The 27,432-nt window shown below is 37.5% G+C and overlaps 1 protein-coding gene across 7 annotated transcripts in view; it reads right to left on the reverse strand.

The window, feature by feature from the left end:
* The window catches only part of slco1c1 (solute carrier organic anion transporter family, member 1C1), a 72,473-nt gene that overhangs the window by 5,360 nt on the left and 39,681 nt on the right, over positions 1 to 27,432 (reverse strand). For 4 of the 7 annotated variants that reach the window (XM_009299973.5, XM_005164471.6, XM_009299972.5 and 1 more), the window contains 12 exons: positions 26,436 to 26,577; positions 22,838 to 22,970; positions 22,043 to 22,149; positions 20,719 to 20,865; positions 19,290 to 19,388; positions 15,899 to 16,144; positions 14,798 to 14,962; positions 13,211 to 13,406; positions 10,427 to 10,592; positions 9,388 to 9,557; positions 6,544 to 6,608; positions 6,333 to 6,450 (listed from right to left, as the gene is read on the reverse strand). In XM_009299973.5, coding sequence (XP_009298248.1) covers positions 6,333 to 6,450; positions 6,544 to 6,608; positions 9,388 to 9,557; positions 10,427 to 10,592; positions 13,211 to 13,406; positions 14,798 to 14,962; positions 15,899 to 16,144; positions 19,290 to 19,388; positions 20,719 to 20,865; positions 22,043 to 22,149; positions 22,838 to 22,970; positions 26,436 to 26,577 — 1,754 coding nt within the window. Of the gene's footprint in view, positions 1 to 31; positions 176 to 6,332; positions 6,451 to 6,543; positions 6,609 to 9,387; positions 9,558 to 10,426; positions 10,593 to 13,210; positions 13,407 to 14,797; positions 14,963 to 15,898; positions 16,145 to 19,289; positions 19,389 to 20,718; positions 20,866 to 22,042; positions 22,150 to 22,837; positions 22,971 to 26,435; positions 26,578 to 27,432 lie in introns of those variants that run through there. The other 3 variants (XM_068219668.1, XM_073946306.1, XM_009299975.5) reach the window with 1 other exon arrangement.

Genomic DNA, 27,432 nt, shown 5'->3' on the forward strand with positions numbered 1-27,432 from the left:
TTTTTTAATTGTAAAATAATAAGCAGAAACGTACAGCATGAATGATTTATTTGAGCACAAGTAATACATTGTATAAAATAAGTCTAGTACATATGCAACAAGAAAGTCTTGTACGAGTTGTTGTTCTGCTCTCAGTCACTGGCAGAGGATTCTTCACTCCAGCGCAGAGGTTCATCTACATGACAGAAAAACAGAATTAGGATTCTATTGTAAACGATTGTGTTTCCCCCCCTTAAGTAGCAAACATGAATTACTCTGATGCCCATTTATACATATGCTAATTTATACACATAGCTTAGCTTACAGATGTAACAGCAGCCATTCAGATAAATGGCAAACATACTGCATGATGATGACAAACATTACTGAAAGATTATGGCTAGTGGTTAGAAGTTTACACTTTTAGGCACAAGCAGGCTAAACACAGAAGACCTGAGACGTAAACAACAAGCAATGACTACAATAAGTTACTCACCGTTAGAAAAACTGAAAGTAAGGCTTCATCCATGTCATGTAAGTATTAGCTCTCCTCAGAAATATTCTCCTTTGTTTACTTTTTGCAAACGAGCCGCTCTGCCTGCACTCAATGCAAGGGGCAGGTGCATTGAGTGATGATTGACAGTTTTAGGAGCCAGTAACAGCCAGTAACAGCAAAAAGTGTGCAGTAAGATGAAAATCACGCAGCCATTGGCTAAATTCTCTGTTAGTCAAACTTCGGGGACAAAGGAAGTGCCTGATCGATAGCAATGACAGAGATATGCAGACGGTCAAAACACTCAGCTTTGTTTAGGTTTTAGTAACTATAACTTGGACTTTTTAATTTAGTTTGTGGTCTCATTTTATCTGTAACACTGTAAGCTATGACATCGACTGGTCTTTTTCTCCGAAGACTCTGTTTTCGCATGTAAGTACCATGGTAAAATGGTGTAAAAAATAGGTCTCCGGCAGAAACGGTGACATAAACAAATGAATAACCATCCATAATACAACACTATTGTGTTGGTGGAGGAAATGTGTTTGATGGGACATATTAACTTTCAAAATAAACTGTGTTGAACAGCAATGAATGCGTGTGTGTTGTTATTACATGATATGCACGCCATATCTAATAAGCGTTTTCTCTAAACTTACACAAATTTTGCAAATACATTCTTTATAAGCTTTCCATTGAAAAACAACTAGCTGCAACAGATGCTTAGGGGATGTAGCTTTAAACTGATGTAGAGTTTTTCAAGATTACTCTTGTCCTTTTTGGTGTAATCTATTCATAAACATTGACATGTGAAAAAAACAGCGCCTCAGTGCGTCCTCGGAAGGGGTTAGGTAGGCTGTCCGCGGACACCCCTGTAAAGGATCACCATTCCCAGTAGGAACAATTTTGGGGTTCATTAGAACCCTCACCAAAAGAATTCTGTGGCCTAAAAAAGCACTGTCCACGAACAGCCTACCTGGGCCCAGTCAAATAAGTTACATGTAGGATGTTTTACTTAATTCTTCCAGCCAAGTGGTCAAACCTCAACAGATCCCCAAACAAACCTTTGGAAGTGGGTCCCCACCTCCCCCTGGGTTGCCCCCTGCTGGTAAAACCTCAAAACTCCACTGTCCAGCAACCACCTATTTTAATGAATGGAATAGATTGCTAGATAGCCGGTGGGATGTCCAGATCTCAGCTTCTGCAAGGCCTAGCAAGCTGAAACCTGCGTTCCTGTTCTAGTCTGGGCATGCCCTGTCCATGCTGTGAATTTGAAGAAGATTGGAGAAAGTCGAAAATTTGACCCAAAAAATCTATAAGGGGTACCCCTTGGGGTTTTTTTTGGTCAAATTTTCAAGTTTTTCCAATCTTCTTCAAATTCGCACCCTAGACAGAGCGTGTCCAGACGAGCACAGAAATGCAGGTTTGGGCTCTCTACTGTGTCCAGAAGCTGAGATCTGGACATCCCAAAGACAATCTATCCCAATGTATGAAATAGGCTGTTCATGGGCAATGGAATTTCAACGTTTTGACACCTGGAAATGGCCCAGAGGGGCTTGCATATCCACCTCAATAGGTTTTTCGGCACTTTTTTGAGGTTTTCCAACTCTAGCAGATGGATCAGGAAAAAACATCCCACCTGTAGCTTATTTGAACAGGCCTAGGTAGGCTGGCTGTGGACACTCCTGTAAATGATCACCATTCACAGCAGGAACAATTTTGGAGTACATAAAGGGGAGCAGAGGGATCAGGAATCCTTGCCCAGCATTTTTTCCCCATCAGATCTCACCAAACAACTTCTGTGGCCTAAAAAGGCACTGTCCACAGAGAGCCTACCTGGGCCCAGTCAAATAAGTTACAGATGGGAAGTTTTACTTAATTCTTCCACCCAAGTGGTCAAACCTCAACAGATCCCCAAACAAACCTTTGGAGGTGGGTTCCCACCTTCCCCTGGGTTGCCCCCTGCTGGTAAAACCTCAAAACTCCACTGTCCAGCAACCACCTATTTTAATGAATGGAATAGATTGCTAGATTGCCGGTGGGATGTCCAGATCTCAGCTTCTACAAGGCCTAGCAAGCTGAAACCTGCGTTCCTGTTCTAGTCTGGGCATGCCCTGTCCATGCTGTGAATTTGAAGAAGATTGGAGAAAGTCAAAAATTTGACCCAAAAAATCTATAAGGGGTACCCCTTGGAGTTTTTTTGGGTCAAATTTTCAAGTTTTTCCAATCTTCTTCAAATTCGCACCCTAGACAGAGCGTGTCCAGACGAGCACAGAAACGCAGGTTTGGGCTCTCTACTGTGTTCAGAAGCTGAGATATGGACATCCCACAGACAATCTATCCCAATGTATGAAATAGGCTGTTCGTAGGCAATGGAATTTCAACGTTTCGACACCTGGAAATGGCCCAGAGGGGCTTGCATATCCACCTCAATAGGTTTCTTTGGCACTTTTTTGAGGTTTTGTGGCTCTAGCAGATGGATCAAGAAAAAGCATACCACCTGTAGCTTATTTGAACAGGCCTAGGTAGGCTGGCTGTGGAGACCCCTGGAAAAGATCACCATTCACAGCAGGAACGATTTTGGGGGTTCATAAGAAGGAGCAGAGGGGTCAGGAGGCCCCACCCAACAGTGTTTTGCATGTCAGGGCTCACCAAATGGCTTCTGTCTCCTAAAAAAGCACTGTCCACGAACAGCCTATCTGGGCCCAGTCAAATAAGTTACATGTAGGATGTTTTACTTAATTCTTCCACCCAAGTGGTCAAACCTCAACAGATCCCCAAACAAACCATTGGATGTAGATCCCCACCTCCCCCTGAGTTGCCCCCTGGTGTTAACACCTCAAAACTCCACTGTCCAGCAACCACCTATTTTAATGAATGGAATAGATTGCTAGATAGCCGGTGGGATGTCCATATCTCAGCTTCTACAAGGCCTAGCAAGCTGAAACCTGCGTTCCTGTTCTAGTCTGGGCATGCCCTGTCCATGCTGTGAATTTGAAGAAGATTGTAGAAAGTCGAAAATTTGACCCAAAAAATCTATAAGGGGTACCCCTTGGGGTTTTTTTTGGTCAAATTTTCAAGTTTTTCCAATCTTCTTCAAATTCGCACCCTAGACAGAGCATGTCCAGACTAGCACAGAAACGCAGATTTGGGCTCTCTACTGTGTCCAGAAGCTGAGATTTGGACATCCCAAAGACAATCTATCCCAATGTATGAAATAGGCTGTTCGTATGCAGTGGAATTTCAACGTTTTGACACCTGGAAATGGCCCAGAAGGGGCTTGCATATCCACCTCAATAGGTTTTTCGGCACCTTTTTTGAGGTTTTCCAGCTCTAGCAGATGGATTAAGAAAAAACATCCCACCTGTAGCTTATTTGAACAGGCCGAGGTAGGCTGTCCGTGGACATGCCTGTAAAGGGTCACCATTCCCAGTAGGAATGATTTTGGGGTTCATTAGGGGGAGTAGAGGGGTCAGGAGGCCGTGGGACTTCCAGCCGTTTGGCCCCTAAGGGACCGTTCGAGCCCTGACTTGAGGTTTCGCTACTCTGTGGGGACCGAGAACACTCCTCCGGCCTTTCTATGGCATCTTGGAAACACTTCCTGTGACCTGGCGGGCATGTCCAGGCGCATCCCGGGGCACGATGGTCACTTTGTGCACGATGATGAAAAATAGGTGTTTAGGGTCATTAAAGGCGGAATGAGGAAGAGGAAGGTGAAGAATAGGCAATCAGGGGGATCAGACGGGGGGTCCGGGAGTGACCCACAAAGAGCTTTGGCACCCCCGAAGTTCGCAGCCTAGAGGCGTTTTCAACAACTTACCAACGTTTTAGTAAAAGTGTCAAGTAGTCATTAGATTAAGTGGCTCGTGGAGTCCAAATATTGAGTACGATCCCTCGCACCAACTATGCCTCATCTGGCAACTTATTTCCATGTCAGAATTTCCTCGAACAGCCTAGTTTCCTTTATCAGGATAATGTTTTGATAAATCGTGTATCATATTGTGTCTAGTGCAGAGATGCCTAAACTAGGGCCTGCACACCGAAGTTGGCTCATGGTAACCTTTGATTTGGCCTCACCATCTAAACAGAAGAGATTTAGTATGATGGGAAGGTGGGGGAGATTGTCATTTATAATTTATAATTACCTTTTGTTTGTTTATTTAACTGTTGAGCTACAAAAAAGCCAACTGAAATGAAATGTTTCAATTAAATGTTGTGCATGAACCAGATGTTAAAAAATGTAAATACTGTCAATTGAAGATAGAGGACAATACACAAGGCGGTGCAGCTTGACTCGTACATTCAGGATTGAACATTATTGTGTGATAAATGTGCTTGTTAATGTTTTTATTGTAAGACGTCCATTATAAAATGTAATAAAGTATAATTTTTAATACAATTAAAGTGTTTTTTCTATTTATTTGTAAACATTAATACATTAGGAATTTACCCTTTCAGCTTTAATGGTGCTGTATATTTTCCTTCGGCCCACCACTCTCAATCAAGTTTGGTTTTTGACCCTTTATAGAGGTGCAGAATATATTGTGTAATTTCAATCAATTAATAGTTTATATGACAAAAATCTCATCATGGTACAAGTCATTTCATAAGCTGATAATAACTATATATCGCAATGATTTTTCAATATATTGTTTATTGTCTAGTGAAGGGGTGCCAAACTTTTTCGTATGAAGGGCCAAAAACCAAATATCATTGAGAGCTATAGGCCGAAGGTAAATATACCAAACTATATTACATTAAAGTTGCCATGAGTCATTTATTTCAGAATATTTCAAAATAAACAGAAAACATTTCTTTAAATTGCATTAACTAATGCAGTATAACTCTTTAAATTATAACGTGTTATAATTAAAAACATAAGCAATAACATTTAAAACACACTGGAGCTCAATACTAAAGACAAGCAGAATCTGCCTTTGACCTGATTTGCTCACCAAAGTCTCTGTGTTGTCAGGTGACAGGGTGTAAATTGATCAGATTTAGTGAAAATGTGCACAATTTTATTGAAACATTTCATTTCAGTTAGCTTTTACCAATAAAACAAACAAACAAAGGGTTACATTAAATTTGCATTGACAATCTCGAAACCATCCCCATCCTTCTCTTTGTCTTCTCAGATTGGATGTTGGCCAAATCAAACGTTAGCATGGGCCAGCTTTGGCCCCCGAGCCCTAATTTGGGCATCTCTGGTGTAGTGGGTGCAAGACACTAGAGATGCACAATAAAAAAACTGAAGTATAAACTCATAAATCTGCTTATTCATATGTGATTATATTTATTTAGTATACTTACACACTACAATTGCGTATACTTGTTAATACACATTCATCTTCACGGCAAATGTTTGATTCCAAATGTAGAAATGTATTTGAATAATGCCTTCAGTGTCACACTTTACAATAAGCTTTCATAAGTTAAGTGTATTTACTATCATGAACTAATAAGGAGTCCCTCTAAAGCATTTATTAATGATCAACGTTCAACATTTTAATGCATTAATCAAATCAAAATTTATGCTTGTTCATTTGAGTAAATGCATAATGAACATATATATTTATTAACTAACATGAACACACACACACACTAAGAAATGCTGGCTTATTTAAACCCAAATTTGGATAAAATATGGACTAACCCAAACACTGGGTTAAATTTAGTCATGTTCATTTAATAAAAAGAAATTAACCCAATTAAGAATTGTGTTGGAATAACCCTGCATTTTTAAAGTGCATAAGCAAATACTGTAATAAATGTCTTGATGATTGTTTGTTCACTTTAGTAAATGCATTAATTAATACAACCTTATGTGTGTGCATGTATAAATGGGTAGAATATACACCTGTAGGCCGCGGTGTTGTAGATTCGACAGGCTCCTCTTCCACCACACTTCTTGTGTCCCCATTTCAGACAGGTGGTGTCGATGATGGCCCCGAAATATATCGGAGCTGGAATCCCTGCTGTGGAAGACCAACAAACAAACAAAAGCCCACCGTAACCCAGTGTGTCTTGATGATAAATGACAGTCGGTGTGTTTGAGCAGCGTCTCTCACCCAGAGTACGTGTGGTCAGAGTGTGAAAACCCAACGCTAGAGACTTCAGCTGAGGTTTGATGCATCTGTGGAGAAGAGCACGACAACATCAGCTAGTGAAAGAAGATATATATTTATTTATTTTCCATATATGAAGACAGCAATGCAATGGCTAATTTTTTTATTGTAAATAAATTGTATACAGATTGTGAATGCACTGAGGATTCACCTAACCTAACCACCACTAACACCAGCAGGAGTTTCCATCAGATCAGTCCAGCATTACTGAGAGTGTTTTACCCACAGTAACCCGGTGTTTTCAGACTGGACAGGATTTGTTCTTTGCTGTGTTTCTGCTAACCTAATTTAGCCGGAGGAGCTGAGCATTCCAGCGGCGTCAGCTGACTGAGCTTTGAGGAGCACTGCTAAAGCGCTTTATTTATTACAGCACTGAGCGGAAACCTGTCTCAACTCATTTCACATTCAAGCCACTGACTCTGATGACTGTAAGACAAAGAGTAACAGGGAGAAAATCACATCACACCCGCTTTACATCTGCCTCAGCACGGTCCAACTCATGACTGGACCACAATCTGCAGTGTTTATATGGCGGAAATACAGTATATTAATAATCATTCAGCAAATGGACACACTTATTAGACCAGGATAATGTTTAAATGGACAGCTCACACCAAAAACAAAATAAAAGTCCTCAGGTGGGAATAAATGTTTATGAGTTTCTTTCTTCTGTTGAACACCAAAGGAGATGTTTAGACAAATGCTGAAAGCCTGTAACTATTGACTGCCATAGTAGCAAAAAGTATAGTAACAGTAGTAACATATACCATAGAAACAAAATACTATAGAAGTCAATGGTTACAGGTTTTCAGCATTCAAAGCATACATTAAACAATACACAAAACTAACACCTGTGACTCCTGATGATACACTTATGTCTAATGATGCCAAATGATCAGTCTGTAATAAACACTGTTCAAGCATATTTATATTATGGATAATATATATGCATGATTAACTGCATACTATAATATATATGTGTGTATTATATATAATATATGTGTGTATATTATTCCTCCGGGTGCTCCGGTTTCCCCCACAGTCCAAACAAATGCGCTATAGGGGAATTGGATGAACTAAATTAGCTCTAGTGTCTGTGTGAATGAGTGTGTCTGGATGTTTGTCAGTTCTGGGTTGCAGCTGGAAGGGCATCCGCTGTGTAAAACATGTGCCAGAATAGTTGGTGGTTCATTCAGCTGTGGCGACACCTGATAAATATGCCGGAAAATGAATGAATTAGTAAACAATGCTTTGTGTATTATATGTATTTCTTATGTATAAGTGATGCACAAACACATAGATAGGAACAAAACTACACAAAATTTATTATTTAATATTAAAACTTAATATTTTGTTGCATAGATAATTACTGTATATATAATTCTTACCAAAATATAAAGTTTTTCTCAAATATATGCATGCACGTGTGTATTTATATATACACAATGAATATACACAGTACACGCATATATTACGCCAACACAAACTTTTATTTTGGATGCCATTGTGTTTAATCTGTGCCCAGCACTATAAACAATCGTTATTTTCTAGCTGGACTGATCATTTCACTTCATATGTATCATTCGAAATCAGAGTATTAATTTTGTGTGTCCTGAATGTGTTTTAATTCACAAAAGTGACACCTGAGCATGAGTAAATTACCTGCATATTTTGATTTTCAGGTCAACAATTGCTTTAAGACACTAAAAACACGACTAGAACTACAATAACTAAGACATCTAATACTGTGATTTTAAAAATGTCTGTTTATTTACATCTGTAAATGCCTTTGTTGACTCTCAAAGTGCTTGTAGACATTGCAAAGGATTAAATGAATCAGAAAAACCCAGTCTCAGCTAAAAAATCTACTTATAAACTTATAATTGAGTGTATGGATTATGCATTGAGTGTAATATGCATTGGATTATTGGAAAAATGGGACCTTGCGATTTTTTTTATATAATTATTGTGATATACAGTGCTTGGCGTTATTGACTTCTGCATTTCTCAGTGAATATAGGCAGTGTATGTTGGTGCATTTAAACAAAGCAGATTCATTAAACAGATATATTTATTAAAATACTGTTTTAGTCACAGAACATCTTTATAAATTGAAAGATACAACAATTAAATTCTAGCAAAATATTGCAAAAGTATCTTAAAATCTACACAATATCAACTAAAGTTTTCCATGTTTTGCTTCTCTTGATTTTCCTCTTTTTTAAATGTATTTAATATTTTTCTATAACATATAAATGTGGCTGTGCTAGTTTTTAAAACGTTATATTGTTAGATAAGCTCCAGTTTTGGCTTCAGTACTGACTAATGTAATGTATATGCACAACTATAATATCGTAGAGCTTCCTATAAACAATACGAGTTTAAAAGAGAGACTTGTGAGGGGTGCACTTATATATGCTGAGCACTGTATATATACACAATTTCACCAGACGCTATTTGGAAAGAACTCATTAATGCAGAGTGATTGGGATGATTCTGTAGGGAAGTGAATCATGAATAAAATGTAATAAATTACAAGCAGATACAAAGAAAGCAAAAATAAGAGTGAAATAAGGAATGTTTTGTGGTTTGCAAATATCTTGTGCTTCAATCATTTGGGCATTAAACACATATTCAAATTCTAAACCTTTACTCCATGATCATTAAGCTGTGCAATAAGCTCTGTTTCTCCTGGTAAACTATAATCCTCATTGCACTATTGCTGGATGTGCACATTGCCATATCGATGCTGAAACCATATATTGTGCAGCCCTATCAGACACTGACCTGATGAGCAGCATGTATCCTGGCGTTCCTCCTAGTGATATAATGAAGGAAGTGATGACGGACAGAGCCAGGAAGTACGGGAAAATGCGATGGCAGCTTTCTCTGTTGTTGCATTGGCCTGCGGTGGCTGTCTGATTCCCCACTCCTATACAACTGCACTGCTCAAACACCTGCAACACACACAAGAACACGCTTTTAAAATCATCTATCAAGCTATATTAGGGGCGTCACGGTGGCTTAGTGGTTGGCACTGTCCCCTCACAGCAAGGAGGCTGCTGGTTTGAGTCCCGGCTGGATCAGTTGGCATTTCTGTGTGGAGTTTGCATGTTCTCCCCCGTGTTGGTGTGGGTTTCCCCCAAAGTCCAAACACATGCGCGAATTGATGACCTAAACTGACCATAGTGTATGGGTGTGTGTGTGAATGAGTGTGTGCTGGGTTGCAGCTGGAAGGGCATTCGCTGTGAAAACATATGCTAGATAAGTTGGCGGTTCATTCCACTGTGGCGACCCCTGATTAATAAAGGGACTAAGCCGAAAAGAAAATGAATGAATGAAATCATCTAATCCTGTGATGTGACTATTGCGGATGCACACACTGCGATATCCATGCTCAAACCATATATTGTTCAGCCCTAGTGTGCTCTGTGTTTGACCCGTGGTTCAGTCTGAAGTTACGCCACTCTTTTGTTTAGTAGCAGGTCAGAGACGCAGCACATAACAGATGCTGGAGATATGAAACACACACACACACACAGAGGATGAGAAGCGGAAACCAGCGTCTGCGCATTAAAATACCTCAGCCTTTCAGATGCACTGAAACACACGCAAAAATAAAACCTGCTCTCCTCAAAGACAGACGGGGAAGGAAGTTTCAGAGAAGCCCAAAAATTCAAGCTGGCCTTTGAGCTGCAGACAAACAGGTAGTGCACACACCCTTCAGGGAGCGCTGGGAAAAAGCCCAGTTCAAGAGCACCACATTGTGTCTTTGAAGAAAAAAGGACAACAAACACACACACCATTGTTTCAGGATCACGCTCACCGTGTCCATTCCTGAGCCGTGGGACGTCCGGCATCCAGCCAGGCACGGGGACACGTAGGTGAGGCCGTCTTCTCCGCACACCGGGTCCCAGTTTTTTTCAGGACAATGACAGGCTGCGTTGCAGGACGCTCGCAGAGAGCCGTCCGCCATAAACAGACTCTCCGTCCTGATGGACACACAAGCATTAGCGAAGCAATTATTAATTTTTCCTCTAATGCCTATCAGCAGCATTGGCGATATTCACAGCAAAACCTATGCTAAATATACAGCCCTGCTGAAAAATCCAGCTTAAACCAGCCTAGGCTGGTTGGCTGGTTTTAGCTGGTTGACCAGCCTGGTTTTAGAGGGCTTTTTGGCCATTTCCAGGCTGGTTTCCAGCCATTTCCAGCCTGGTCTTAGCTGGTCAGGCTGGAAAATGACCATCTAAAACCAGTTAAAACCAGCTTGACCAGCCTGGTTTAAGCTGGATTTAGCTGGTTTTGGCTGGACTCCCAGCTTGGCTAGGCTGGTCAAGCTGGTTTTAGCTGGTCATCTCCCAGCTAAGACCAGGCTGGAAATGGCTGGAAACCAGCCTGGAAGTGGCCAAAACCCCTCTAAAACCAGCCTGGTCGACCAGCTAAAACCAGTCAACGAGCCTAGGCTGGTTTAGGCTGGATTTTTCAGCAGGGAGGGTGTGCCATTTATATGGATACCCCTAATAAAATGGGAATGGTTGGTGATATTAATGTCCTGTTTGTGGCACATTAGTATATGTGAGGGGCAAACTTTTCAAGATGGGTGACTTTTGAAGTCGGCCATCTTGGATCCAATTGTCTATGGTGTGAAGATACAAGATGTGCAGCACCTGAAACTACGCATACTGGAAGTCTGTGCTGGCATTTCTCCTGCGGTGTTGCTATCAGTGTGTGAAGAGTGGGAGAAGAGGGTTGCATTGACAATCCAACACAATGGGCAGCACATTAAACACATTTTATAAGTGGTCAGAAACTTGTAAATAACTCATGAAAGAACAAAGTTATGTTAAAACCAAGAGCACCATTGTTTTTCTTGTAAAAGTCCCAGTATGTTTGATGTGTCAAATGACCCTCTTCCTATTGAAAAAAAAAAGTTGGATCCAAGATGTCCGACTTTAAAAATGGCCACCATGGTCACCACCCATCTTGAAAAGTTTGCCCCCACAAGCAGACATAATATCATCAACCATTCCCATTCTAATAATGTGCATCCATATTAATATCCCACCCTGTAGAATATATAACATGCATTGATATCGGTTTCTTAAAACTCATTCACTACAGAAAGCATACAAATAACAACAACAACAGTCATCTACAATCTTTTACTATGATTAATGATAAATATTTTAAAATTCCTCCTTTTGAAACAATCCCCTTAAAGTATTTCCTGAATTAAAAATGTTCTCTGATTTCATTTAAAATACGCATATATTTCATCATCAAAATACTCTTACACACACTGTAAAAAATGCAGGGGTCCACACAACTCCTTCATGGTGACCCAACACACATTACTCAACACTTTTAACAAATTTATGTGGGTTGAACATAAAGGAAATCTCAAGGATTGAGTTGTTTTAGCTGATTTTACATCCTTGATAAACTCTCCGACTTGCACTGCTCTCTGGAGCTACGAGCACATGGCAGCGCGCGTGTGTGTGTGTGTTGCTGTGTGGCTGTGTGTGTGTGTGTTGCTGTGTGTGTGCGTATGGCTGTGTAGTCAGGTGATGTGCGTTTTCAGTGGTCGGAGGGCTGTTCAGAAATGCTAGGTAAAACACAGTTTTCGTTCTAAAATGCCATTTTTTTCATGAGTATTTATTTATTGCAGAACAAAACCAGCAGTATTTTTTAGTTCAATAAGCCACATTTTACCCGCTGGGAATAAGGGTTCATGCCATATTTTAAATATAACCTTCTTGGCTGCAGTTAGTGCAGTATGAAATATCCTGCGTTGGGAAGTGTTTAGGTTTAGATCATAATCATCATTCAATAGACAAATATTAGGGTATTTGGGAATGAACATCTCACACAATTCTGAAATAGTTTGAAATACCTTATCCCAAAATGTACTGATAAGTGGACATTCAAAAAACTAAAATGCCATTTTAATACTAAGACGTATTAGTTTAAACGGGGCCTGAGTGTGTATTTTTCGCGAGCGGGTTTTTGACGGGGGCAGGGCGGAGGATCGTCGATGCCGGCTCAGCATCGTGTTGTCTATTAGCCATCGGCGATGGACGAGTCCATAGTGCACCAGAGCCCGAAACTGAAGACACAACGCCACTTTAGAGCACTCACACTTGTCAAATAAACCAGGAAATGCCCCCGGACATGGTTTAGATGGCCTAGTGTGAGTACACCCCTAATGCATTGCATAAATATTTGGAAAATGACAATGAAAAAAAGTCATAAGCTGAACTAATCAAACTATTTAAACTGCAATAAGTGCTAAATGGACGGTCACTGTGAAACATGCTGGGTTCAAAACACAATTTATAGATGTTTTTAAAACACAAATTGATAAAGCTAACTTAATTGTGTTAAAAATTTTAAGTTGATTGAACATAAAACAATTAAGTTAATTAATCTTGAGTACTGTGTTGATTTAGCTCATTATGAATATTAGTTTATGAATAAGTAGTTTGAACAAGCAGCATTTGTTTGAGTGTAGGATGTGGCAAGAGCAGGTAAACTAGCACACATTCACACCATACAGTATTTATCCAGCTGACCCCGGGTCAGAAGCAAACTGAAGCTTTTATCGTACCCGTTGTAGGACATGGTGATTCCAGCCACGCTGGCGTTTTCACAGCCCATGCTGAAGAAGAAGAGAGACAGAAAATAGCCCAGCAGAGACGTTCCCAACGCAAACTTGGCTGCTCCCATGATGCTCAGCTTGAACTTCTTCATGATCACGCCGCCCGAAAACATTCCCAAGGCTACGGCTGGGATGTTGATAACTCCTGAAAAAACAGACGGCATCAGGAAAACCCGGATCAAAGCAGCAACAAAGGCTCAGGAATACAAAACAGGCCTATTTGTTTTCCCTCCGGTCTGATTTCCAAAAACCCTGATGCCGTTTCCACAAATGCACACAATGCATACGTTGTCTGCTGATATTATTGTTGGATTTCTTTCCCTTTCATATGCGGTCATCGTTTATGTCACACTGTGATTTAACCCAGTGTGCAAACCTCCAGATTTGATATCAAAACCCTAGACTAATATTTAGCACACATTAATAAAATCCCTGTGATCCAATGAAAACATGACACCGCATTAAACCCTGCACTGTGAACTCTGATACATCACATGTTGGATTACAGCAGAAAAAAAGACACTTGATAAGATCCAAGACCTGTCAAACACACACACTTAATGCAACATTACACTTCACTGAACATGTCCACATAGACATCACCTATATACTGTATAACTGCAGGTTAACTATGCTTATACACTCTAAAAATGGTTGAGTTCAAAATATTTGGTGCATTGTTGGGTTACATTCAACCTTTATTGGGTTATTTATTAATAACTCAACCAGTTAGATTAAATATTTGGTGCTTTGGTGGGTTATTCTTAACCTATATTTGGTTATTTATTAATAACTCAACCAGTTAGATTAAATATTTGGTGCTTTGATGGGTTATTCTTAAACCTTTATTATGTTATTTATTAATAACTCAACCAGTTAGATTAAAAATTTGGTGCTTTGTTGGGTTATTTTTAACCTTTATTATGTTATTTATCAATAACTCAACCAATTAGATTAAATATTTGGTGCTTTGTTGGGCTATTTTTAACCTTTATTGGGTTATTTATTAATAACTCAACCAGTTAGATTAAATATTTGGTGCTTTGTTGGGTTATTTTTAACCTTTATTATGATATTTATTAATAACTCAACCAGTTAGGGTAAATACTTGGTGCTTTCTTGGGTTATTCTTTGGTGAGTGCTGTCTAACAGGTTAGGGGGGCTATTAAGGCTATTAATATTGAAAAAAAAATTTAAAAACTGCTTTTATTCTAGCCAAAATAAAGCAAATCAGACTTTATCCAAAAGAAAAAACATTGTAGGCAATACAGTAAATAATTCCAGAATCATTTGGGAAATATTTATTAATAATAATTCACAGGAGGGTGAATAATTCTGACTTTAACTATATATAATAACTGTTAAAAGCTATTAGTCACTAATTAATTAATTAAAGCTATTAGTAATGATTTTAATTGTAATGCAATAATGTGCATCTTTTGTAAAGCTACTTGAAATAATAATTATGTTGAAAAGCGCTATAGAAATAAACTTGAGTTGAATTGACAAGTGTGTGTTTGAAAGAGGAGGACGAACCCATGAGGAAGTTGGCTTTGGATGCGGACTGTCCGTAATGCTGCTCGATGTATTTTGGTTTATATGTGACCATGCCGATCAGTGAGTTGAACTGGATGATGGTCACGCACAGATACAGAAAGTAGACCGGGTTTCCCAGGAGAGACCTCAGTGTGGGCAAAAAGTCTGGAAATAACAAAAGCAGAGCGTGTTACACATTCAGGTCAGTGTAGATTTCTTTTAATTTCAATAATGCATAGTTTGTAGTAATAAACTGTGTACACAGCACTTGTATATCTCTAACAAATCTGTACATACAATTCAACTATCTACAATTCAATTCATCTATCTATCTATCTATCTATCTATCTATCTATCTATCTATCTATCTATCTATCTATCTATCTATCTATCTATCTATCTATCTATCCATCCATCCATCCATCCATCCATCTATCATCCATCCATCCATCCATCCATCCATCCATCCATCCATCCATCCATCCATCCATCCATCCATCTATCTATCTATCTATCTATCTATCTATCTATCTATCTATCTATCTATCTATAATCCATCCATCCATCCATCCATCCATCCATCCATCCATCCATCCATCCATCCATCCATCCATCCATCCATCCATCCATCCATCCATCCATCCATCCATCCATCCATCCATCTATCTATCTATCTATCTATCTATCTATCTATCTATCTATCTATCTATCTATCTATCTATCTATCTATCATTTTATGCTGTGTAAAAACATTGCTTTGTTTCTTACGCACTTGTGTAATCATTTCACTGCAAAAATGTGTTTTTTAAACAGGTATTTGTGTCTTGTTGTGTCTTGTTTTCCCACAGAATATCCACACATACATAAATCATATAAGTTTCCTTGGGAAGCAAAAAGACATATAGATATACGTGCATAAAAAGTCTTTTTGTTTCTCAAGTAAATGCATCTGATATATAAAATCTTCATTTTTAACTTCCTAAAAAATAACACCCAGTGTAAAGGTTGATATATTATTGCTACAGTTGTAATGACATTATAATGACCTCGATGTCAGAAATCTGAACTCTTTACTCTTCCAGTGAACTTGAGGCGCTTTACCTTTGGCCATTTCCAGGAAGTTAGCCGGCTCGTCTGCCTGGTATTTGTGCTCCAGCAGAGCCGAGTCTTTGATGAAGCTGTTGCGCTCCGGAGAGTATTTGCTCAGTCTTCTCTCTGGCAGTGGCAAAGACTTGGGCAGGAACCAGAAGGGCACGGCTGAAAGCAGGGTAATGAATCCGGCAATCAGGTAGCCTAGCCACCAGGCGCCGACCCAGCGCGCGTCTCCTGGAGTGATGCTGATGCTCTCTGGGAGGACAGAAAAACACAGTATAAATTAATAATAATTAATAATAAATAATGAATTAATTAAAAAATAAAGTAAATACAATTAAAAAAAATTATCAAATTATTTAATTTTATTATTTTAATTATTTAATTATATTATTAAATTAAATTAATTAAAAATTATAAAAAATCTTTTTTAATAAAATAATAAATTAATTAAATGAAACAAAGTAAATGAAGTTTAACATTTTTTATTTAATATAAATAAAAAATTAAATAAAATAAAAAACAATAAAATGTAATTAAATAAAATAAAATAATAAAATAAAATTTAAATAATAATAAAACAATATAAATAAAATGAAAACAAAACAAAACAAAACAAAATAAAACAAAATAAAAATAAAATAAAACAAAACAATAAAATAAAATAAAAATAAATTAATAAAACAAAACAAAATAATAAAATAAAATTAAAATTTAAAGAATAAAATAAAATAAAATAAAAAACAAAACAAACAAAAAAGACCAGCGTATATATGTGTATATATGTGTGTGCATAAAAATTACACATACTTAACAATAAGGTTAATGTTAGTTAGTATTTTAATGTGTACAGCATTTATTAACCATAGTTCAACATTTACTAATGCATTACTAAAACCTAAAGTGCTTGTTAACGTAAGTCAATGCACTGTGAGTTAACATGAACTAACAATCAACAACCTTTTCCCTTTAATTAGCACTAACATCAATAAATACCGTAATGCATTGCTCAGTATTTATGCTAAGGCTAGTTAAAATGATTGTACCTTTAATTTAGTTTTTTTCTTGGCACTAACAATGACTATACAGACCTTTACATTTGTGTTATTTCTTAAAATACCAAATGTTATTTGAACCATTAAAGTGAATGATTTACCTGCTTTTAATGCACTTTCTCTGCATATAAAATGATTTTAGTAAATGCAATATAATGCAGACACCATTCTACAACACAGACTGACTAGTTCTTATGGTCTAGAAATCTCTGTATAAGCAGAATCTATGCTCATGATACAGATGATGCTGTCTTTGCTTTGTTTTAATGGCTCATTTAACAAAACTAATGGTGAAACTATGCATTGAGTTATGCGATATAGTTTTTATTGGCTGAAACTTGTATACATAATATCTCAGGGCTTTAGGGCGTAACGTAACGCTGTATTACCCATAAAGCAATGGCCTGTGTCTGCAGCACGCCTTAATTCACATACAAACCTAAACTTTGCCTAAGCCAAAAAACATTCTGGAGGCAATCGGTTTTATACATCATTATCTGGACGCACACATCTAATATTAATGCAGCGCAATTTAAGCGTATTACATATTTCAGCTTATGTTCACCTCTCGGTCTCTTTTTTGGGTGTGCGTCTCATCTGAAACAGCTGTTGGATAAACCACAGCTTAATATTTATGAAGCTTTACATCGTGCGCAGTCAACTAAAGAGTGCATATGAATGCCAAAAACACACTCAGATCCAACATAAACAGCCTCCGCAGCTTTCAAACAAAAAGCAACAGGGTTTCTGATTTCCCCCTGCTTTTGTTCTGAATGCAAACACAATATGAATAATGGCTGGATTTCCTCCAGAGTCCGTCAGTTTTACTATTAAGCACTCCTTTAAAAGCCTTTTCGTATTTATGAATCCCAAATGAGTCAAAATACACTCAAATGAACAGAATAATATGCTTCTCTCTGTCTCTCTGTTCAAGCTAATTGAGTCCCACACAGTGTAAAAAGAACCCATACATTTGACATAAACAGATTAGTGCAGTCGATTCTACATAGACGATATTAAAACAATTAAACTAGCACAAACATTTAGTTGTATATGAAATAAAACAACAGTAAACAGAGTAATAGGGTGATTCTAGAACAAATGTGCATATTTAAGATAATATTTTAATTGTTTTCCTAGAAATAAAAACATTAATGAAAATGTTTTGACTATTATCACAATTTATATCACTTAAAATAATCTTTGTATGCATGTTTAGGGACATTTTTGTCTTGAAATATTCACTTTAAGACTCCCATTGTACCGATTGTTGGCTTTCTCTGCCTGAATTATGCTTTTAGTTTCAATTATCTAGTCTAATAAGTCTAATCTTCTTCATCTGTTTCCTTTACTAAGTTCAATGAACATTTGCATGACATATCTATTTTCTGTATTATTTGTAATTTCAGTAATGTAATGTGTATTTATATAGCGCATTTATTGTGTATGGCCATACACCCGAAGCGCTTCACAATTATGAGACGGGTCTCTCCACATAACCACCAGTGTGCAGCATCCACTTGGATGATGCGACGGCAGCCACAGGACAACGGCGCCAGTGCGCTCACCACACACCAGCTATTGGTGGAGTGAAGAGACGGTGAAAGAGCCAATTTGGTGGATGGGGATAATTGGGAGGCCATGATCGAGAGGTCCGATAGAGGGACTTTGGCCAGGACACCGAGGTTACACCCCTGCTCTTTACAAGAAGTGCCATGGGATTTTTTAATGACCACAGAGAGTCTGGACCACGGTTTAACGTCTCATCCGAAAGATGGCGCCCACTGACAGTGTAGTGTCCCCTTCACATTTACCAGGGCATTAGGACTAGGATTGAGCGCCCCCTGCTGGCCTCTCTAACATAACTTAGCAACCTAGTGTTCCCAAGTGGTCTCCCATTCAGGTACTGACCAGGCAGTAATAATGAAACACATTTTGTGTCTGTCTATGTCAAGGGTGTCCAAGCTCAGTCCTAGAGGACCGGTGTCCTGCAGATTTTAGTTCCAACCCCGATTAAACACACCTGAACCAGCTAATCAAGCTCTTTCTAGGTACACTAGAAACTTTCAGGGAGGCGTGTTGAACGGAGTTGGAGCTAAACTATGCATGGCCATGACCGTGCTCTAGTTTAATTTTATATACTAAAATTTTCTTCTCGGTTGAAAATCATTTGAGAAATGTTTGCAACAGAATTATTATTGCACAGAAGGGAAAATAATTTTCCTCTTAACTGTAAATGTGACAATTATCTAAGGGAATAACCGTGAAGTAGCACTGGTGCAGTTCAAGCTTAATGTCTCTGAACTCAGTGACTCTTGTAGGGAACGCTGCTGTGCTTCACTCACCCATGTTGACAAACCCAATGTCCACGTATATCTTGGCACAGACGGAGCCCAGCAGATACCCGAAAACCGGCCCGATGACGGAGATAGTCTGGACACATCCTGAAGCAGACGGGACAGAAATCGATTATTAGCGGACTCGAGTCTGTGCCGCTTACCAAGAAAAACAAAGCTCTCTAGCAAGAACAATCAATACAGGCCAAAGCAGTTCCACATCACACTAAATCACATCTTCATCATGCATTACTGTCATGCCTTCAGAAGATTAGAGCTAGCATTGAAAAATAAGTTTGAGATCTGTTAAATATCATAAATAGCCATATTTATGGATAATGGATATGATATTGCTACATAATACACATGTTGGATGTAAAATTATAGACTTATAATTATGCATTTAATCATCCAACGTGATTTACAATAGTAATATCTGTCTGAAAGCCTTTAGTATGTTTTAAAAAAAAGATTACACTGGCTAACAAGCTAGGAAGCTAAGTAGATATAAAATAAGTGCAGCAACATAAGTAGATATGGATATTCATGCATATAGAAATAATAATGCTACATAATACACACCGTGGATGTACAATTCATGTCTAAGTAGACTTATAGTTATGCATTTTGTTATCCAAAGTGATTTACAAAAGTAATATATGTCTGAAAGCCATTAAAAGCCGGCTAACAAGCTAGAAAGCTAACTAAATATTAAGTGCAGCTACATAAATATATATATATATATATATATATATATATATATATATATATATATATATATATATATATATATATATATATATATATATATATATATATATATATATATTAATACAATAATGCTACATAATACACACTGGGGATGTACAGTTCATGTCTAATTAGAGTTATAGTTGTGCATTTTGTTATCCAACGTGATTTACAAGTGTGGGACAAACTAATATCAGTCTAAAAGCCATTAACATTTGTTAAGAAAAATGATTACACTGGCTGACAAGCTAGAAAGCGAACTAAATATTAAATAAGTACAGCTACCTATGTGGATGTATAAGCAAAACAGATTTAGCTAAAGAAACTTTGCTGCTTGACTGCAATGTTTAAAGCAGTTACAGCATGATTTATCAAACTGCTAGCATATTTTAACATGTTTCTAGCGCAGTTTAGAAAGTAATGTGTATGTATATAGTGCATTTATAGTTATTTTAACAGGATACTTAAAGCCTTTAACACATTTCTGACATGTTTGTAAGCATGCAGGTTAGCAAATTCTAACATGCAAACATGAGCTAATATTTTGCAATCATGTTTCTGACTAGATGCTAGCATGTTTTTAGGTGTGTATGTGATGCTAGCATGTTTTAACAAGGTGTCAGAGTGTGCTATGATGTTTCCATAAGTTTACTTTTTAACATGTTGTAAATGTTTCTAGCATGCTAACCAATGTAGAAAGCTGCGTTCTCCTCCAGAGCGTGATCATCGATGTAGGAGATTCCCAGCGGCTGCACTGGAGTCTCTCCAATCCCACGCAGGATATTCCCCAGAAACACATAAATCCACATCGACAACCGAGACTCGTGTTCACAGCCTGAGGAGGAAGAGGAAAGAGCGGGAAGAGGAAGAAGAAGAGAAGGAAGATACAATTAGGAAGAGGAAAGAGGAAAAGGGATATGGGAATGGAGGGAGAAGAAAGAGGAAGCAGGAAGAGAAATAAGGAGAAGCGGAAGAAGAAAAGACAAAGAAAAAAGAAGAACACATAAATGAAGAAGAAGAGGAGGAGGAGGAAGAACAGAAAGAGAAAGAAAAATTAAGAGAAAAAAAAAGAAAAAATATAAGAAGAGCAGGAAAAAGAAAAGGAAGAAGATGGAAAACGGGAAAAGATAAAGAAAGAGAAGAGGAGGAGGAGGAGAAAAAAAGAGGATGAAGAAGGACAAAAGAGAAAGAAAAAGAAAAAGGAAGAGGAAGGAAAAGAAAGAAAAAAGGGAGGGGAAGAAAAAAACAAAGATAGAGAAGACGTGGGGAAAGAAAAGGAAAAAGAGAAAGAGAGGAAGAGGAAGGTGAAAAAAGAAGTGAAAGAAGAAGAAAATTAAAAGAAGAAGAAAAAGAGGGAAGAAGACAAAGATAAAGAAGAAGAGGAGAAAAAGAGAAAGGAGGATTAGAAAGAAAAAATAAGAGGAAGGAGGAGAAAAAAAATAAGAAGAAGAGGAGGAAGAAGAAAAAGAGCAATGAATAGGATGAGGAGAAAGAGGAAGGAGGGATAAGTGGAAGAAGAAGAAGGAAAAAGCAAAAGGACGAGGAAAAAGACAGAAAGAAAGAGAAGACAAAAATAAAGAAGAGGATGGGGAAAAGGAAAGAGCAAAAGGAGGAAGAGGACGAAGATATAAAAGGAAGAAAAGGGAGAAGAGGAAGGAGAAAAAAAGAAGAGGAAGACGGCAGAAAAAAGGAGAAGACAATTAAAAGAAGAAGAGGAAAAGGAGGAGGAGGAAGAAGAATAAATAAGAAGAAAAGGAAAAAGAAAAGGAAGAGGAAGAAGAAGATGAAAAGGAGAGGAAGAAGAAAAAATAAGAGGAAAAGGAAAAGGAAGAAAAGGGAGTAGAAGAAGAAGAGGAGGAAGGGGCAGAGGAAGAAGACAAGCATACATGACTGCAATATAAAATGACCATTTACATCACATTAACTAAGTGTCTATATAAGTGTTTGTGTAAATGTGAGTTCCTGAAAGGATTCTTCGCTAGTTTGTCCAGAGGGACTCTTTGTGTTCGTACCTGTGCTGGGCACTGAAGATGTGCTGGGTTCAGCAGAGCTCAGTGAACACGGAGAGAGGCTGCTGCTGGAGTTTACAGACAAGCGGATCGACGTCTCAAACTTATATCTGCAACAAAACATCCACAATTCAACACTGGACATCAAACATAACAGTTTAATAACTCATTTATAATAACTGGTTCCTTTTATCTTTGCCATGATACTTGACTAGATATTCTTCAAGACACTAGTATTCAGCTTAAAGTGTTTAAAGTGTTAAAGTGATTAAAGCTTTAAAGGCTAAACTAGGTTAATTAGGGTAAAGTTAGAGTGATTAGGCTAGTCATAGTATAACAGTGGTGTGTTCTGTAGACAATCCAAAACAAATATTGCTAAAGGGGCTAATAATATTGACCTTAAAATGGTTTAAACAAAATCAAAACTGCTTTTATTTTAGCCAAAATAAAACAAATAAAACTTTGTCCAGAAGAAAAAATATTATAGGAAATACTGTAAAAATTTCCTGAATCTGTTCATCATTTGGAAAACCACATCATTTGGGGACATCTATAAGCGCAGTGTATTAACTGTAAACCTGCTACACGCTCAATAATACTCTAAGGTAAATGTGAAAGTCAGGCAAAATCCAGCTTGTTCTTTACATCCACTAAAGCATAGAGCAGCTTCACGATGCCAAGAAACACAGAGACGACACAAGAGTCTGACCGCAAACTCAAAGGCATCTGCGCTCTTTAACGAGATCAAACTGGATCCATGTGACCCTCGCTGTGACAGAAACACACACTCTGACTTACCGGCCGATTATGAAATGGGGCAAAGCGATGAGAAACGTCCCGAGTGACATCAACAGGCAGCCGATGGCGATGATTTTCGGACGGTGAAGTTTGGCACCAAAGTAACTCACAAAGGCGATCACTAACAAGTTGCCTAGAAAGATAGCAGGAGAGCTGGTTAGACTAGCCATGTTTATATACACATACACTGTAAAATATATCTGTTAATTAACTGTTTGCATATTTTGTAACATTTTCTGTTTATTTAGGGTTATGAATTGCATTATGGGATGTTGATCTCTGCTCTGTAGATGTTGAAAATTCAACTCAACTGTTTAACAAAGTGACTTTTAGTGACATTTATTAGTTTTAAATAATATAATGTATAAGAAATATTATTATATAGAGAAATAATTCTGTAAAATAACAGAAAATAACTTTTTTAGCATAATATATAACACCAACCCAGACAATAAATCACTTTAAACTATTCAAAATGATCTTAAAAGTCACTTTTTCCAACATATTGTAATTCAAAAGCATAAATAAACAGTGGAAAATACAAAATAAAAACATAAATCACAAAATACGTAAACCTGCTAAATTATGGATAGTTTCACAATGTATTTTTATGTGCAATTTGGAAAAAATGCTTGATGAAAATGCAAAGATGCACATAAAAACTGAGTATGATATATTTTTTATAGTTAAGAAAAATGCACTTAAACTACACTTCCGGCATGTGCATAAAAAATCATGTGATGATAAAAGTTTATTAAATGTTGTGGAACATTTGTATTTAAAGGATCCATATTACTGTAGTTCCTAGAGAGTATCCATATTGGTACCTTAAATTTGCATCTTATGACCTAAACGTGCCCATATTGTACTTTAAAGTCAACATGCACCGGAAGCTGCAGAGAGTTTTCAGTTTGTTGATGTACTTTCAACTGAAACTGAATACTAAATAGGCGGCCGGGCTTTCTTTTGCGATTCACTCTCTAAAACGCAAACTGACAGTAAGAGAGGGTACTTATATGCAGTTGCTATGTAAAGACGTCAACAGAATGCTCACCACTCCAAAACGCAGAAGCAAATGGTCACACTTTGATAATGTAGATAGTCATTATAATTTTTTTCAGGGGATTAACTTGTACGTATTTGCGTAAAGAAGACATTGTGAGCTAGCGAAATAAACATTGCAAATTTTGAAAACTCACAAAAGACAAACATCATAAAATAAAATAAACACTACAAATCAATAAAAACTACAATAGTTACTCAATAATCCTAAATATTTAAAAACAAGACTGGATCAAACTTGCCTACTGATGCAAAAAATAAAAATACAGCACAACACAATTTGTTAATCTAAATAAAATATGCATGAAAGCACAACTTTATATCATAGAACATTTCTGGGGAAATTCATTCATTCATTTATTCATTCATTTTCTTCTTACCTTGGTCCCTTTATTAATCTAGAGTTGCCACAGCGGAATGAACCGCCAACTTATCCAGTTAACTAAATTGATCGTAATGTATGTGTGTGAATGGGTGTGTATGGATGTTTTCCAGTGATGCGTTGCAGCTGGAAGGGCATCAGCTGCATAAAACATATGCTGGATAAGTTGGCGGTTCATTCTGCTGTGGTGACCCCGGATAATAAAGGGACTAAGCCGAAAAGAAAATGAATGAATGAATAATAACAACAAAAACAACTTGAGAGTTATTATCAAGTAAACATTGTAAAATAAGACTTATTTAGCGTGCACATTTCTTGCTACTGTCGCTCAACAGTAAAACCACAATATTGATTGCACATAAAACCTCCCTCATGACTGGACTAACTCTTCTGAACTCACTGAACATTCTGCTTCGCGACTGATTTCTGCATGATTGAGCTCTTTGTCTGTGAGGAACAGTTATTGGCAGAATGATTTGTCTCTGAGCTTCGGGCCTGATGAACGGAGGTCTTTGTGAAGATGGAGTTCAGGACGCTTCATGGTTTTAATGGGGACAGGAATTCTCAGACATTTAGACCATGGCTGAGGAGGTCAGGCTACGCAAAGAGAAACAACTCACCCAAACATTTAGAAAACACACACACACACACACACACACACACACACACACACACACACACACACACACACACACTGTGGCCTTTGTTGGAAAATTGTTCAGAAAGCGATGCTAAGTCTGATGGGTGACAAAGCTGGAGAGAGAGGACTGCTAATACTGTTGTAGCCGATGAGATTGATGCTAACTCTGGCGGAGCTGGCAAAAGTGATGCTAAGTCTGATGGAGCCAGTGAGAGTGATGGTAACTCTGATGGAGACAACAAGAATCAATGTCGATCTTGAAAGGTTGTCAATACTGATGTACATGTGATTTTTCAGGTTTTTTATGTTTAATAAATTTACAACCATTTCAAAAACTCTTTTTAACATTGTCAAGATGGGGGATTGTGTGTAGAATGTTGAGGAAATCAATGAATTTAATCCGTTTTGGAATAAGGCTGTAACATAAAAACGTGGGAAAAGTGAAGCGCTATCAATATTTTAAAGATGCACTGTAGATAAATTTAAGATAAAGTGTAACATTTACACATAAATAAATTAAAAATTATTTTTCTCATTTGAAATATATTTTAATAAATGCATAAACAATAAACATATAAGAGATAGAATATTTCTATTTAAAAAAAAAAGAAAGAAAATGAAACAGCATACATATCAAAATCTATAAGATGCATTATATTTCTATTAAAATGACACCATTTATATTTCCATTATATTTATTGAACTAGACTACGATATATTATATACATTGCTGAGATCTGCCGGCCTCTTTCCTCTGCAGCTATGACCTGCTAAACATGATTTTGTTGCGTAAGCGTCTGATCTGTGGAACCACTGCACTGCAGAGCATGACTGCCGTAACATTGCAGCACACATGGAGCATCTCAGGCTTATCGGACTGTAAAACCAGAGTGTCAGAGTGAATTCCTCCTTGAATCCTCAGTTCCCAGCAGGTATTGTTGTTTTATTTTTGCTTCCAAAACATGTTTCAATATTCCACAACAAAGTTTACTCAATAATGTTCCCCGAAAGAGCGTTGCTGTGTCCCAGTTCACGTACTATCCATCCTAAAATTGTATGATTTTAGTAAGATCTGGCTGCAGATATCACAGTCTCTGTTACTATTTACCTGCACCTTTTTGTTAACACTTATTATTTATTTAGGACATGCATTTCACTTTCTAACTCCAATGCCAGATTATTAAATAGTTAAAATGCCAATAATTTAATTAAATGCTCTTAGAGAATAAAATATGATGTGTTTTTTGGAAGTTTACTTGCATTGTGATGCTATTATATGGCATTATATACTGTAATGAGTGGCATGAAATGGTCTTAACATGACAATAATATCGTTTATCACAATATATTTTGGTGCAATAAATCCTACAGCAAATAATAGATATAATGGCTGGCCTCTTCATAATAAAGGAAAACATTTCATTTCCCCCTTTCTTTACATTAGATATTCACAACTGCTAGAGGGAGCTGACGGACCCACACACGCAGCTGACGCATGAACACACTCTTCTTACCTATTTCAAAGCTGCCGTCAATGACACCTATTAAGTAACTGGGGATGTCGAAGCGTCTTTCCAGCTGAGTTATTGTGCTTTTCATATAGCTCCCGGATAAAGCCTTGGAGAAATAGGCGAAGGACAAGGCCACGAGGAACATCTGTAATGAAACACACAGAAACAGCATGTCAGATTAACAAAAATCCCGACAATAATCTCATATCACGGTCATCAGAAGTCATTTAATATCCTAATTATGACACACTGTTGAAGTCATAATTGTTAGTCCTCCTATGAAAATGTCAACACAATTTTTAATTTGTTTTAATTGACTCCCCTTTGGTGATGTTGGGGGCTGTTTGTGCCCCATTGACTTCAATTATAATCACATTTTTAATCTCGTTTGTGTGTAATCATTATTCAAGTTTAACCGTACGGCAGCATTTGTTGTACTGCAATTGTTTTGTCATTGTCTTTTATTATTATTAATCAGGTAAAGGCTTTTAATAAGCCTTTTGAGCAAGGAATTTCCACAGTATCTCCTAAAATGTTTTCTTCTTCGGGAGAAAGTCTTGTTTGTTTTATTTCGGCTGGATTAAAAACAGTTTTTAAGACCATTTTAAGGTCAATATCATTAGCCCTCTTAAGCAGTATTAGTTTTGGATTGCCTCCAGAACAAACCACTGTTATTTAATGACTTGCCTAATTACCCTAACTTTACCCTAATTACCCTAATTAAGCCTTTTAATATGATACGTTAAGGTGAATACTAGTTTTTTGAAAAAAATATAGTCAAATATCAAAAAATATAAGCAGGGGGGCTAATAATTCTGACCACAACAGTATATCATCATGTTGCACAGCCCAGCGCCCGTCAGACGCTGCAACTCTCCCTCATTAACCTATTTTTAAACATGGGAGCAACTCTTCATTAATATGCATTTAAAAATGGGAGAGATGGAGAGATGAGGAGCGGGCGCATTTCTCCGACCGCAGTGCATTATGGGTAGTGGGG

This window comes from Danio rerio, chromosome 4 (genome assembly GCF_049306965.1).
Source record: "Danio rerio strain Tuebingen ecotype United States chromosome 4, GRCz12tu, whole genome shotgun sequence".
Taxonomy (NCBI): Eukaryota; Metazoa; Chordata; class Actinopteri; order Cypriniformes; family Danionidae; genus Danio; species Danio rerio.